This window comes from Strigops habroptila, chromosome 5 (assembly GCF_004027225.2).
Source record: "Strigops habroptila isolate Jane chromosome 5, bStrHab1.2.pri, whole genome shotgun sequence".
NCBI lineage: Eukaryota > Metazoa > Chordata > Aves > Psittaciformes > Psittacidae > Strigops > Strigops habroptila.
This window is the reverse complement of record NC_044281.2, coordinates 8,641,755-8,657,181: the sequence shown is the minus strand read 5'-3', so window position 1 is coordinate 8,657,181 and position 15,427 is coordinate 8,641,755. Positions and strand designations below refer to the sequence as shown.

General features: G+C 44.3%; 1 protein-coding gene across 2 annotated transcripts in view; it reads right to left on the bottom strand.

The window, feature by feature from the left end:
• The window catches only part of GLS (glutaminase), a 67,630-nt gene extending 61,966 nt beyond the window's left edge, over window positions 1-5,664 (bottom strand). The window contains exon 1 of one of the 2 annotated variants that reach the window (XM_030488354.1): window positions 5,250-5,664. In XM_030488354.1, the coding sequence (XP_030344214.1) occupies window positions 5,250-5,593 (344 nt within the window). In that variant the 5' untranslated portion in view covers window positions 5,594-5,664. The remainder of the gene's footprint in view (window positions 1-5,249) is intronic. The other variant, XM_030488356.1, reaches the window with a different exon arrangement.
• Between the last annotated feature and the right edge of the window lie 9,763 nt (window positions 5,665-15,427).

Here is a 15,427-nt window from a genome sequence, read left to right as displayed (position 1 = left end):
ATACTTATTTCCCTTCTTAAAAAAATAATAATAATTAATCACCAGACTATTACACAACTAGACTTCTTCAGCAGTACTCCAAGCTGTGGACTAGAATTCTGGTAGATGATCCGCACTGCTTTTTAAATACATTAAAAAAAAAAAGCAGGAATTCCAAGCACAAGGACTTTGCAGTCCCTCCTTCAGCTCTTCCTTTTGCATCAGTACAATGCTTATACCAGATGCCACGGAGGATTTAATTTTTACAAAAGCTGAATTATAATCACTACAATAGAAAAGAGATTAAATTTCAAATGCAATGAGACATTCCTACCTTGTACTCCAAGATGTAACTGCCAAAATACAGACCAGGATTTACGGAGCAACAAAACGTATAAAGATGTAATACTACTACTAATAGTTTCAGGATTGTTATTAAGGCACCAGTCATTAAAATATGAGATCACAACAACTGTCCCCAACAACAGGCCCTCAGAGGCTCACACTGGGACCAGAACTGTTTAATATCTTCATCAGTGACATGGACAGTGGGATTGAGCACCACTCTCAGCAAGTTTGCAGGTGACACAAAGCTGAGCAATGCAGTTGACACACCTGAAGGAAAGGATGCTATCCAGAGGGACCTGGACAAGCTCGAGAAGTGGGCACACGTGAACCTCATGAGAGTCAACAAGGCCAAGTGCAATGTCCTGCACCTGGGTCAGTGCAACCCCCTGTATCAATACAGGCTGGGGCATGAAGGGATTGAGAGCAGCCCTGCTGAGGATGACTTGGGGTACTGGCGGATGAAAAGTTGAACATGAGCCAGCAAAGTGCACTCACAGACCAGGAGACCAACTGTATCACAGGCTGCATCAAAAGTGTGATCAGCAGGTCAAGGGATGAGATTCTGCCCCTGTACTCCTCTGGTGAGAATCCACCTGGAGTACTGCCTTCAGGTCTGGGAGCCCCAGCATAAAAAGGACATGGGCCTGTTGGAGTGACTCTGGAGGAGGGCCATGAAGATGAGGAGGAGGATGAAGCACCTCTCCTATGGAGACAGGCTAAGAGAGCTGGGGTTGTTCAGCCTGGAGAAGAGCAGGCTCCACAGAGACCTTACTGCAGCCTTTCAGTACTTAATGAGGGCCTACAAGAAAGATGGGGACAAACTTTTTAGCAGGGCCTGTTGTGATAGGACAAAGGGTAATGGTTTTAAACTAAAAAAGGGCAGACTTAGACTAGATAGAAGGAAGAAATGTTTTACAATGAGGGTGGTGAAACACTAGAACAGGTTGCTCAGAGCAGTGGTAGATGCCCCACCCCTGGAAACATTCAAGGTCAGGTTGGACAGGGCTTTGAGCAACCTGATCTAGTTGAAGATGTCCTTGCTCATTGCAAGGGGATTGGATGAGATGACCTTTAAAGGTCCCTTCCAACCCAAACTAGTCTATGATTCTACGAAAGCTGCAAGAGCTGCAACCTGCAGTTGTTAACCACTCTATCTAAAACGGGCATCTTAAAGAAGTTGTCACCATACTACAGATAACCAGCTCCAACTAAGAGATACAAACACCCATCAAGTCACTAAATAACTATCTTCTGTCCACTTGCATGATTAGACACCAATCCCATTAACACTGGTGGGTAATCATTCATTTACCTGAGAACTCACCAAGATTCAGACAAAACTACATATTTATAAACTCAGACCAAAGACAGACATATTTTAGTAGTTATTAAAGTGTTTACACTTTAAGTAAAAACAAGAACTGTTGCTTCAAAACCTTAGCCTCTAAGGAAGTTATGAAAGGTCTACTGAAAGCACACAGTTTCTTGCATCTGCGAGCAAGATAGCCACAATCTGACAGGAGTAACAGTGAGATGAACTGCTGCCTGTACAGCTCCTATGCAACTGGTTCCTATACAGTTGAGTCTGGCTCGGATGCAAAAGCAAAATTAATTTTAAAAGATATGTCCAGAAATCACCTCTGTCACTAAAAAGGAGTGCTACCACTTCCTCGCCATTTTAAGGAAAACGAAATGAATAAAAAACCCAAACCCACACCAAAACACTTCCATCAACTATTTTGCTATATTCCATATACTAGTACTCATCAGTATCACAATTCAACTATACTTTAAAAATCAGGGTTGCTCACGTTTTGCTCCTCTCTCTCACCTTAATAAGGCCTTTATAATTTAGAAATAGCTTATACTTAAACTATGTTTGATCCTATTACTGTCCAGCATAAGATGCAAGACCAACAATGCACACTTAAACTGAAAGTAAAAGTGAACAATGCACAGTTACAGTGAAAGTAAAAGTGAACACTATTAAATATTATAGAAGTTTATAATTTAGGACTGTACTATGTTATTCTGTTGTAATTATTTAGGCATGGACATATAGAAATGGTTGCATTTTAATCCACAGCCTTCACTAATCAAAATTACCAGTCTGTGACCACTCTCAATTTAAGCTCAAGTATTTTTCCTTTCCAAAATCCATTAAGTTTCAGGTGGATGCACACAGCGAAGGCTGCATAACGGAGAACAAGAGGTGGTGGAAAATGTTCAGGAAAAAAAAAATGCACAGGAGGATCTGGTTATGCAATGGGATACTAGTTATTTCATCAGCCACAGGCCTCATCATTTACTCTCTCTCTGAGGAATTAAACTGTCCTAAATTTCCATACACTTTTTGCACAAAACATTTTAGGTTTTCACTTGCAACTCCTACTCTCTGTAGATGAGGACTGTCAGGCAAGCAAAGAAGCAAGAAAATCTTAGTGCTGTCTTTTGACACTGTAGGTTATTCCAGTATCCTCAAACCACAACCTTACAAGCAAATAGGAAAAAAAAAAAAAAAAGCCCCCAAAACAAACAAAAAAAGGAAAGCCTAAAAAGAACTATTGTCTTCCCAGTTGGGCCCACAAACCATCTGCCAAACACAACTCAAATGTTATATACTTCTGGATGGCAAAGCGCTGGAATCAGCAGAACACAGACTGCTCTGACTTAGCTCAGCTGTCAGTTTAGAACTTTTCTTCTGAACCCTGTCTTAATACAGCAGCGATTTCCACATGCAATGTACCATTTACAAATGCTTAAGGAAGATTTTCATAATTCTGCATCAAGAAAAGTTAAGAACGAAAGTATCCAGCAGCCTGGCTAACATGTTACCAGGAATTCCTGCACAGCCAGAACTGAAAAGAAACTGTTTCCAGCTTTCTACTTGTTCATAACTACATGCTATATGTCTTGTTTCCTTGTTCATTTTGCGGTAAGGCTCAAAGAATGAGCATTTGACTTTCAAATACATCCTTTTGTCAAAAGCCAAAAATGATGTAAAGTGTATAAGTAGTTGTGACTACATAGCTTTACCAGACATACCAGAAATGACAGGATTTCCCTAACTGATGCTAGCTGTAGGAAGCTGTTACAAAAGCTTAGGTTAAGAACATGTTACCCCTTTAATAAATGACCTTTTCAGCATCCTCAGAACTCCCTCACAGTTGCTTGCTGTATTTCTTACTGAAAATGGAAGTACAACATTTATAAACCACACCTACTTCAGACACAGCTGAATAATTTTTGTTTCTAAATCTTATATAGAGAGGTAATTCAATTGTACAACTACAATAATAATACACATATAATTGTGTATTATATTGTACGTGGTTATGTAACCTGACTTGCATGTATATTTTAAAGGATCTTGACAGCAGAAATTGCAAGTGATGCCTTTAAAGACGACTATATCCTGTTGAAACAAAAGGCTTGAACCAAGCTGAGCAGCTAAGACATTTGATCGGGGAAAAGGGGAGAAGAACAAGAGAGCTTCTTTTCCTGCCAGACATGTTGAAGAAGTACAAGCTCATGCTAAAAGAAAACCAACCCAAAACCACAACTCAAAAGCAGAACTATTAATGAGCTAAGGGCTGCAGCCTTCCCAACTGGCCTTGTGGAATCTTTTCAAGACTTCCTCTTAGCATCAGGGTAACAGAGACTTTGCACAGAGACTGTTAAAACAAGGTATTCCTTTACTGGCCTTGTTTTCTCTGTCTTTTGCTTTTTATATGTAGGCAATAAGCACAGCAAAGCCTGGGAAAGCGGCTTCGGTTTAGATTTTAACTAGGCTGCCCCATAAGCAGCGCAAAGACGACACTTGGGCTACCTACAGGAAAGCCAAGGGGCAAGTTCTAAACACACACAAAGGAGATGGGTCTTCATGGGGATTGCAGTTAAGCTGTCAAGCTTCTTGTAAACCATTATCAGATACTAAGCGTACCCAGGTTCAAACAAGCAATGGACAAACTGTCAGATAAGGAGGTGAGAAATGAACAAGACTGTTTCAAGACCTGCATAATGCTGAGGACTACCAGAGCAGAATACTATGGAGAACCATCAATCCATTTACTTCGACATTATACTCTGTCCCTGTTATCAACCATTAGTCATCACAAACTGGAGCTGATACACCTGTCCTTGGCCAATTTTTTAAAGAGTATTTCAGGTTCCTAACGAAGGAATATTAACTTCATAAATATACACAGTCTTATTCTATTACCTGCATGTACTTTTGTCACTTAGGGACAAAGCAGTGCTTCTTGGCACAGGGCCACATTCTGTAGCACCTATGAACATTTGCGGTGTTATCCATCCCTAGCTGCACTAGATGTAGACACTAAGACAGCGCTGCTAAACTTCCCGGGCAGAACTACACACCATGTACACCGCCTTTAATAATTAACGTGAGATGACACAGCTTTCACTTCCATAGGAAAATACCTTATATGCGAGTAGCAGCGCTAGAGAAAAACCACGCTAACGCACGCTGGCTCCGAGCTCCGAGCCAAGACGCGGGCATGGCCGTATGCGGAAGGGACGCCGAGCGCGGTGGAAGCTCAAGGCGCGGCAGGAGGCGAGCAGCGGCAAGGGCAGCGCCGAGAGGCAAACACGCTCCTCAGGCCACGCGTCTGCCCGCGCCTCCTTCCCCGGCCGAGCCCGCCCTCCGCCACCCGCGGGACCCCACCGGGCCGGGCAGCCCCGCACCGCGCCCCACGAGCCGCCGGCACAGACCGCAGCCCGCCGCCGCAGGGCCCCGGGAGAGGCGATGCCGGCGCCCTCGCACCTGCCGGGGCAGCGGCCCCCGCGCCCCGCCCGGCCCCCTCCCGCAGGCACCACGCGTGCGAGGGGAAGGCGGCGCTCACATGGCGCCTCCGCATCCCCGCCGCCCGGCCCGGCCCCACCGCCCGCCTCGCACTCACTTCTCCCCCCCGCCGCCGCCTCCGGCCAGCTCCTTGCCGCCGCCGTGGTTATTGTTGTGGCCGCTGTCGGCGGGGGGCTCGCCGGGGCTCGGCGACGGCGCCTGCGCTCCCTTCCCCGGCTCCTCCAAGGCTCCCTCCGAGCGAGTGCACAAACCCCGCGCCGAAGGCGGCAGCAGCCCCGGGCCGCCGCGGCGGGAGACGGGCGGGCTCGCTCCGAAGGCGGCCAGCGGCGACGGGCGGCGCCTGGTGCCGGCGCCGGGACCCGAGCCGCTGCACCCGGCCGGCCCCGGCGGGCCGAGCAGCAGTAGCTCCCGCAGCAGCGCCGAGCGCCACAGCCGCATCATGCTGCGCCACTTCCCTCCGCCGAGTGCTCCGGCGCGCCGGCCTGCGGCGCCTCTCTCGCCCCGCCGCGCCCGCCCCCCGGCTCACCCCATTGGCGGCGGACGCCTAACTGTCAGGCACACGGCGCTCTCATTGGTCGGCAGGGACGCCACTCCACCTGGGGACACGCCCCTCTGGCACAGAGCAAGCCTCCCGCGGGCAGCCTGGGTCTCGGCGCGCGAGGGGCGCCGGTGCCGCCGGCGGGGCGGGAGCAGCGCCCCCTAGCGGGCGGTCCCGCTGAGGGGAGCGGCGGGGCGCGGCGGACCCCGCACCGCGGTCACCGCACCCTGCTCCGCCGCCTCCATTTTCCATCGGCCCCTGCTCCTGAAGGGGGGGAGAAGTTTGAGTACCCGCCACCCCCGGCAAGCGCGGGAGAGCCCGGTCCGCGGCCCAGCGGGGAAGGGGAGCGGGGTGAGACCGGCACCTGCGGGGCGCCGGGCGCGCCCGGGGATCCCCGCGGGCCCCGGGGCGGCGCTTCCCGCCGTCTGCGACGTGTAAAGGGGGGGGGTTAGAAACGGGCTGGGCTCCCGCGGGGTCAGGTCTAGGTTGCCATGGAAACGGGCGATTTATTGCTTTCCCCCCCAATTTCACGTTTTTCACTGTGAAGGGCACCGCCTGCCCTCGGCCCGAGGAGCGGGGCGGCGGGCGTTGGGCACCCCGGCCCCACCGTTCAGGCCCTATAGGGAAGGGCTGGAGCGCATTAGAAGTGCCCTTAGCGAGGAGTTCCCAAGCTCTTGGGGCCAATTCAGCCCCGCTAATGGGTTTCCATGCACTTGCCGCAGAAGCGGAATGGTGTAGCTCGATGCCGAAACTTGGTGGAGGCCAAAGCATACAACTTTAACACCAAAACGACAAGAAGCAAAGCACCTGGCTGGGCTGGGTGTGGCTGCTCTCCGTGTTCACACCGTCAAACATTAATCAGAGCGTGAAAATTCTGCTCCTGGTCATCTACAGGTCTCGGTTTGGGAACCACCGAACCATAGTGATGCAACACCAAAGGCCGAAGCGGGAAGAGTAGCAGAAAATAACTGTAAGGCTTCCGCACAGAGCATAAACGTCACTTCTTATATCTAGCTAAGCTTCTGTCACAGCATCTCAGCGTGCTGCTTGCCAGCATACAGCATCTCGAAGTGATGGATTTCACAGTTACTCGGTGAAATTCTTTGCTCACATAACCAATTGCTAAATTTGTCCTAGATGAGTGCAAATCTATATTAGTAAATTGTATCCATTATGGGTAACTGTAGAAGAGGAGCCCTGCTGCCATCCCAATTCATCAGTAATGCCAACATGGAAACCAGTATTGAAATTGTCGCTAGTTTTCTCACTTCAAGAACCATCATTTTTTGAGAAAAAATGTAAATACATCTGGAGTTCTGAGCCTATTACTGTGAAATTTCCTTGTGAACAATTTTTTTCCCCGTGCATGGTGGTTTATTTCTTTTGGTATGTTTATTATGGGGGAGGTTGGAGGTGGAGAAGTTGTAGTTCTGAGTTAAAAGGATCTTGCTGCACATTTTATTTGGAAATATTTTACTCCGAAGATACTGATATTTTAGTTGCCACCACACACCCCCCTCCCAGACTGAATGTTTCAGCTGTCTGGGCATATTTAATTGCTCTTAAATAAAACACAGAGGGGTTTTTGTTACCCGTTTTCCACGCACTCCAAGTTTGAGACAATCACTACAAATAGACATCAAGAATAGCTTCTGCTTATACTTACACACCAGCACAAATGCCCAGAGGAGTTCCCTATGTTAATACATTGTCACAACAGCCACAAGGGTTTTTGGAAGCAGATTTAAAGATAGCTGATAATCTATGCCTATAAAATGAGCCTCAGCACACTGATGGCTTTCCTTCCCACTGAACAAGAAAACTTGAAATATCAGTGTGGGATGTGTAATCCTGTACTGCAGTTACTTCACATACAGAAATGCAAAGTACCTACAGTTCTCACATACTTATTACATTACCTATTATATTTCCTGGAACTAATTCTGGATTTCCATTTGCCAAGTCTTTTTGGCAAGCCAGTAACTGCCTCTTTTGTCCTGCCACCCAACAACAATAATAAGATTTCTCGTCTTTTAAGTTCTGTTACAGAAAAGAAAGATAGAACTTTCTCAGGCACCTTTTCCATTCTCTCTACAGGGCCTACTGCTGAGGACCAGAGACAGCAAGTATGCTTCCAGCCTGTGCATTTGGTCACTAATTGAACACAGTTCTGCAGACACTTACAAGACACCCTGCTGATTTTCAGTGCCAAGGTGATATTTTTGGCGTGACAGCTGTGCTCTTTCACAAGCCAGCTGTTTAGCAATGACCTGATTCAAAAACTTGTCTAGTTTCTTATACTGTAGAGGTGGGGGGAGAAGAGGAAGAATGCAAAATGTAATGATCTGGATCTTTCCTTTCAGCGCTCTGGCTTCTGTTCAAAACAGTGCAGATAAGGTTGTGAGAAGGAAAGGAAAAAAGTACTACATTAATAAAAACCCTTGCCTCTCATGGCAGCACCCTGTGTTACACATTCTGGACCCTACACGAACTCTTCAATTTTACTCATTTCCTTTCTTTTTTTTCCCCTCTCTTTGCGTGCTACTGCCTAGTTCCTTTATTTAACCTTTCAGTATCATCTTCACATCAGTAATCTCCCAACACAAACATTCTTCAATAAAGCTTTTCTTAAAACTCACTTCAAGAAATTAATCCTCAACTTCTCTCCCTGGAAATTCCCTTGTGTGTGTTTTAGCTCTTGAGGGCAGAAAAGGCAAGTTGCTCTCTGCGTGGAACTACAAATACACAACTCAGGAACAATGCAAAATGGTAAATATAGTTTCAGATTCACGAAGTTCAAGGGCAGTGGTGACTCACTCCCTATTCTGAGAACTTTTACTGCATATTTCAGGCCATCACTCCCTACTACTACTATGACTAAGCCTGAGAAGTTTCACCCAGTGATTCTCTCCCCTCCTCCCAAAGGTGCAGGTTTACTAGAGGGTCTTAATCTAAAGATTAATACTTTTTTTCTTTTTAAACAGACTCTGATTTTTGTTTTGATCCAGATGTTAGACCAGGCTTTCCCATACCTCTGTGAAACTCCCTTTAGACTTCCCTCTCAAACAGAGTGATATTACTTGTCTCTTTGGAAAAAGAAGACAGGCCATCTGCTCTGCTATTCTGTGTTTCACACAGTATCCCGAGGAAACAGAAAATCACAAAAATGGTTTCCAACATAGTGCAAAGAAATCTGCAATTAAAATTCCATGTAGCTTTTCTTTTGACGTGGTTACACAACTGGCAGTAACCATAAGCTGATGATTCTCTTTAATTTTCACAACTATACATGTACTTTTGTAAGACAAAAATTATGAGAATTTAAGACATTGTGGTTGTTCTGTAAAGAAAAAAAGTGGATCCTTTAAACAGGCATTATTAAGTATTTCTCCTAAGCTGTGTTGTAGCAAAATATTCCTAGTACATGCCTCCAAAAATGATCCATATTTCAGAGGATATTCTTTCTAAAAGGGGCACAGTAGTGCTAATCTTCTAGGAGAAAGGACTCTGAAAAGCAGGTGGAAAGAGGTCTTCCCAGTTCAAGCACATACGCTGGTACCAGCTTTCAGGAAGGTTAAATCCTCCCATCAGATCGGCAGGGCAGATCTCAGATAAGCAGCAGAAATTAAGGATTATCTTGACTACAACACGAACTGTTTACTTAGCTATTTTAAATGGTTGTGTTGGCTCCATTTCATTTGTTGCTGAGTAATGCTTTCCAAAAGAGGACTGAGGACCAGACACCACAATTTATACTCTATTCAGAGCAATCCTACCGATTCTAGCAGCAGCTCCTAAAAATAACTTTTTCTTTTGTGAGGCTAACTTGCTGCACATTTGGGTTACATTTTGACATTGATTCAAATGAAAAGTGCTCAGTGACAAGAAACTTTCCCTGTTGGATTGTACCGAGGATACAGTGTAGCTTCCTCTGAGTATAGAAACATAAGCAGTAAATAAAGTTACTGTTTCATCTAAGCAAATGAAGGTTTGAATGTTTAGGCATAATAGCTCAGAAAGTCAATAAAGAGGAAAATACTTGGAGGAAAAATTTACCTGGAAGGTGATAGTTGAGGGAGTGACCCTCAAGTGACAAGCAATAGAAAAACCATCAAAATCGTCTTCCCCGTGCAGTGCATCAATGAGACCCATAGCTCATTTCTCATCACTCTCATTCCGGGCAAATAGAAGCAGTGAGGAATTAATTCAAAGGAAGGCAACAAAAATTTTGGGGTGATTTGCTGAGACTGACATGAAGAGAGACTACAAGGGCCTGGGACATTCCTAGCTTGATTAACAGAAAATATGTGATGTTTTCTAGTTCATACTACAGAGCAAGCACACAATAGAAGTACGTTTATTGATGATGATCTGCAAAGATTGGCATAATTTTTTCTTATTACTCTTATTTGTTAACTTGCTTCCTTTCATCTTCACCAGTGAGACAGCACCATCGTTCCTCCTGCACATTATCAGTTATAGCACTCTTCAGGTATAAAATTCTTCACACATCAGAACATTCACCTTCAGAAAACAACAACTTACCTACCCAATCAGTGTTCACTGCTGCACCCGGCACACTGCATGTTATTTGTGCTATAATGTACCTACATCATAGCATTCCAAACCCCATGCATTCCACCCACAATCATACTTAATGCTTAATTCTGATAACATCTGTCAAACTGTAGTCCAAGTTTTGATACTACAGAAGGCCAGGGAGTGGAAACAAACTTGGATCTTCTGTTCATGTTCCCGATCCTCAAATATTAGCCTTGGTAACCTTGTGCTAACAAACAGAAACAAGGGACAACATCGTCTGCTGCTCCATTGTATCCCAGATGTTTGAGCTGAGCACGCATGAGAGAGCCTGGGAGCTCAGGGGAGCGAGTCCGTGAACACGTGTAGCTGCTTTTGAGAACGGACTCATAAAATTGCTGCCTGCATTTAAGCAAAGGTCAGAGCACTTAGGCCGACCACAAGCTGGCTCATCACAGAATCGTAGAACGGTTAGGGTTGGAAAGGACCTTAAAATCATCTAGTTCCACACCCCTGCATGGGCAGGGATGCCTCACCCTAGACCATGTCACCCAAGGCTCTGTTGACAATGGCTGGCTGGCCGTCGACACCTGCATGTGCCACCCCAGCCCTTTAGTGATGGAGATGACAGTGTTCTGTGGCCGCACCTCATCCTGAGCTGGTTGCATCCAGCTCTGACTTCCAGCACCTTACGAAAAGGCACTTGGAGCGATGCAGTCTTTCAGGCATAGACACACAAGTGAATCCCATGTAATGGTTCCACGTAGGAAAAGCCCTCTCTCACACATCTGGTTTTGCTCCTTCACAAATTGAGCTTGAAATTATTTGTGGCTATGTAGAAGCTTAAGGTTACAAGGACACCCAGGCTTAGGAGCAGAGCTACCCATCCTGGAGAAAAACAAACCAAGGTAACATCAAGCAAGCAAAACAAGCAGTCAAACTGCAATGGAAACTGTCTCATCATAAGTGGTAACCCAAATAGTTTGTTTCCCACCTCCAGAAGGCTCCTCTGGAGTACACAAAAAACACCCTGAGTGCAGGGAATAACGCTAGCACCAACAAAACCCTGCTACCTCTGAAATGGAAAACTAATCAGCAAAACCACACATTTCTTTCTGCCCTCATATTTTTGGCACCTTCTCATTTCTCAGCCTGCCTTTGCAACCACCATCAGTTGTGAGTCTCCTTGCAAGCTGCAAGACACTTTAAGTCTCCTGTTGACTTAAAAACAAACAGTTCCAGAAAGACTAATAGCAAAACATCCGATGTTTTTAATTCTTGAAGGATGTAACCTTGAAAGAAGATTTTCCCCCCCCACCTCGTCTAATCCTCTATAAACACATAACTTTCTTAAGGAGGTGATAGGGAGAAGGCAAGGAAGCATAACAAAGTAGATACTCTTGGTACCCGTGGGCGAGCCTACCTGTTCCTGGTGACCGTGGACATGCTACCAGCAGCACTTCCAGTAGCACACAATGTACCATCACACTCCAAGGGTATTTAATATTTAGACAAGGACTTGTGAGCAGTTGCACAACAATAGGCCAGTGGGGACTGAAGATTTGCAAAACTGGATTCAAAGATTAAAAAAGAAAGACAATAAAAATAATAGAGCAATCGAGGTTGTGAATTAGCCTGGATTAAGCATGTGTTTTTGCTAATAACCAGTTTTTAAACATGTATGTGTTCATCCTAACTTCCAAGACTACAAACATGCAAAATATTTGTAACTAAGGTATTTTTGGTGTATTTGAAACGTTTGTGAAAGCACAAGCTTTGTGCTTCTTTAGAGTTAACTGCTGCCACAGAACATCTTCACATTGTCTTTAACTGCTCCATATTGCTGCAACTTTTCAGACAGGGCTTGAAACAACTCTCACAGAAGTCAAGAGCTAATGGAAAACACTCAAGAAAAGAAAAATCTACTTTTTAAATAGTACTTTTTAGCCTTCAGCATAGTTTCCATAGCAGTATTAGACCCAATTATTTGGGATTTTGCCTCAACTGACTCGCTTGTGCTGTTGCAATTCAGAGCATTTCTAACATTACATGATCTCTGGTGGCAAAGTCACTCATTTCCACACACACACCATCGCTTGTCATCCCCTCATAGTTGTTCTGACACAACTATTGAATTGGGTCACGCTGTAAACTGTGTGAGGCAACCTGGGTTACAAACAGATGAATGATAATTCTCCTCTTTGAGAAAGAGGAGTTTCACATAATAAATCTGTGGAAGATGTCTTGAAGAGCTTCGAATTAGACATGCCATAGGAATAGCAGTAGCCAAGAAGCATTGATAGTTTTGTTTCTCCCTGTACACTTGGCCTTGCACCACAGGAAAGGGATGTTGTCAGACAACAGTGTTCACAGCCTTCCTGTCACAGGCAATTTTTAAACGATGACCAAGTGCTTGGATATTTTGAATCTTTAAAGTTTCACCTGGTTGCTTGATCAACGAACAGAGCTTTGCACAATTAGATATCCTTTTAATAAAGCATGAGGCCAAACCAGTTGTTTGTCTGGATAATACATTTATATTGATTCTAGGAGGAGATACAAGCAGTTCTGGAATTACTAGAACATTCCTTATTCTGTCACATACTTGCACGCAAAGTAATCGTTAATACCCTACAATAATCATCCAAGCCATGACAGGCCTAATTTGAGAACAAATCTAATAAAGCCTACCAGCAGTTCATTTTATAATGATTTTATTTCCCTTCAGGCTCTTTGCTATATTCACTATGTAAGACTAAACTCTCATTAGACACTTGAGGATCAGCCCTGCTAAAACAGAGTCAGAAGAACAGTGGCGTATTTGAGCAACAAGACCAAGAACTAGGCTGTGGTATTTTTGTGGATATTTTGGGCTAAATGGACACAACAAATGAAAAAGGAACTATGTTGAGTATTTTGGGCCAGAAGGCATGCAGAACAGACACATGTAATTATTCACGTATCTATGGTTAGGAAAACATCATCCAGTCACCTTTCTATTTCCTCCCCAGCTTTGACTTACTGCACTGTGTCTGCAACAGAAATACAAAGTCTCAAGATAGGCACCATTTTCCTATTAGTCATGCTTAATCGAGAAGTTACATTTGGTTTATTTCTTGGACTTTCATTATGTGTATTCTGATGCAGTTCTTTTATTCAGTTTATCTCGCCTTGTGGATTTCTGCAAGCTTTTCCTCTGGTTAGCTATTTTCTAAGTTGTATCTCTCTGTCTTTTGATTGATATACTTTAATAGAGAGAGCATGGTCTAAAAAAGAAGTTTAAATAGTGACTCAGTTTTGCTTTGTCTATTAGTTACATTGTTTGATATGTCAACATATTTTATTGATATTAACGGTGAAATTCAGAGTTGAATAAAACTCAAGCAGTAGAATGTATTGCCTCTTTACACAGCAGTGTGATTGAAGAGAAAGGTAATAACTGCTCAGCATGGCTTACCTAATCTACCTTGGTGTAGAGCCAAATAAATTCCACCCTCTGAAATAAAACATAATTCTTAAACTACCAGTAGCTGTTAATGATTACTAGAACTGGAAATAATCAATCAACATCCACATGCTAGTGAGTAATAATCTTCTAGAAACATCCTGAATACAGAAATTATACTCTATTTTAACAGCTAACAAAGAAAAGGTGAATTTACATCTCAATACTAATTTGCCTAACGAGAACCATTAACTTGTGAAGTTAATGAACCGATACATCCACTAGCTCAGTCCAATGACCCTGTACTTTGGGAAAAGCTGAAGGATGTGTGTGGTGGAATGCTGCTGACCATTTCCTGAGGATTCGGCTGGATTCTGGGTGCCTGGTGAATAGCATTCAGCCCTGCTCAGGATAAGCAGTTGTTTGGAAAAAGAAAACCATGAGGAATGGTGCTCTTCCCACACGGTAGTTCTGAAAAAAAACTGCTGGCATTTTTTCGCATCCCTGAATAGATTGCACGCAATTGGCTCCAACACTGTCCCTTAAACATTACAGGGAGGAGAAAAAGCATGAGCACCTTTAATAGCACTAAAGCTGTGCTTTCTCACCTGCTTATTCCTGTCCCTTGTACAATTCCAATGTTTAGGCAACATTTATTGGCATGTTGAGACTTGCAACTTAAACATCAGAAGAACATTGCATGAGAGAGATGAAGGGTAGAAGCAGCATAGTCACTGGATAGCTGTCACCCAGATGGACACTTGTGAACCAAATCCTAAATTAAGCACTGCTGAAACTCAACGTTGGGAATTTTGTGCTCCTGAAAAAAAGCCGAAGCAGAGCAGACTGGCTTCAGCTTGCCTATAACAAGACAAAGCTGGTTTCTCTGTACCTCCGTTACCTACTGGTCTTCTCAGTTCAAGGGCACGGGAAGAGGCAGCTGTACTGTGAAGGTTACAAGTGTAACCTTTGAATGTGTATTTCGGAGTTCACCTATAAAGTCAGCCTGCTTATTCCAGCTGGAACTCAAACTGCTTAACCTTCAATCTCAGAGGCTTTCAGATCAGAGCTGCAAATGGATGGAGAAGATTGTTTCCAAACGGTCTGGCAGCCTGTTACACATTATCTTGAAGCAGAGTGGGCAGAAGGATGTCGGGGTGCTCTGTCCCGAGCAGAAAGGGATGACCTAGGGAACAGTTAGTCCACCGGGCCATGGTTTATGTGTGTGCAAAGGTCTGCGCACGTTTGTTAAAAGGCCACACGATGCCCAAAGGAGAGGCCATATATATATAAGTGCCTTCCTCAAAGATGTCAAGAATCTGTAGGAGATGCTAGGCTTCCACTGAAGACAGTTGGAGAGCTAGGTGCCTGAAATTCCTTAGAATTGGGCTGCATGAGAGTAAAGTCATTCGTAACTACTTCACTTTTCCTCCCTAAGGAGTTACAGACATTTTTACCATGTAATAGTAAAGTGATGAGAGAAGTGGTGAGGAATGATGATACTGAGGTATGTAGTATTTTTAACAAAGCTAATTAGTTTTGGTTAAAAAAACAAAACAAAACAAAAAAACCCCAAACCCACAACACTGTGCCCCGGAAGTGATCCTCTAGGGATGAACTATGCCATATTCTACTAAAAAAAAATTAAATCCAGAACTGTAAGTGGCAGCTTATACAGAAGAGCAACTGTATGAAGAGGTGGTTTTCACTAAGCACATAAATTGTTCACTTCTCACTGCTGCGAACCATTTCA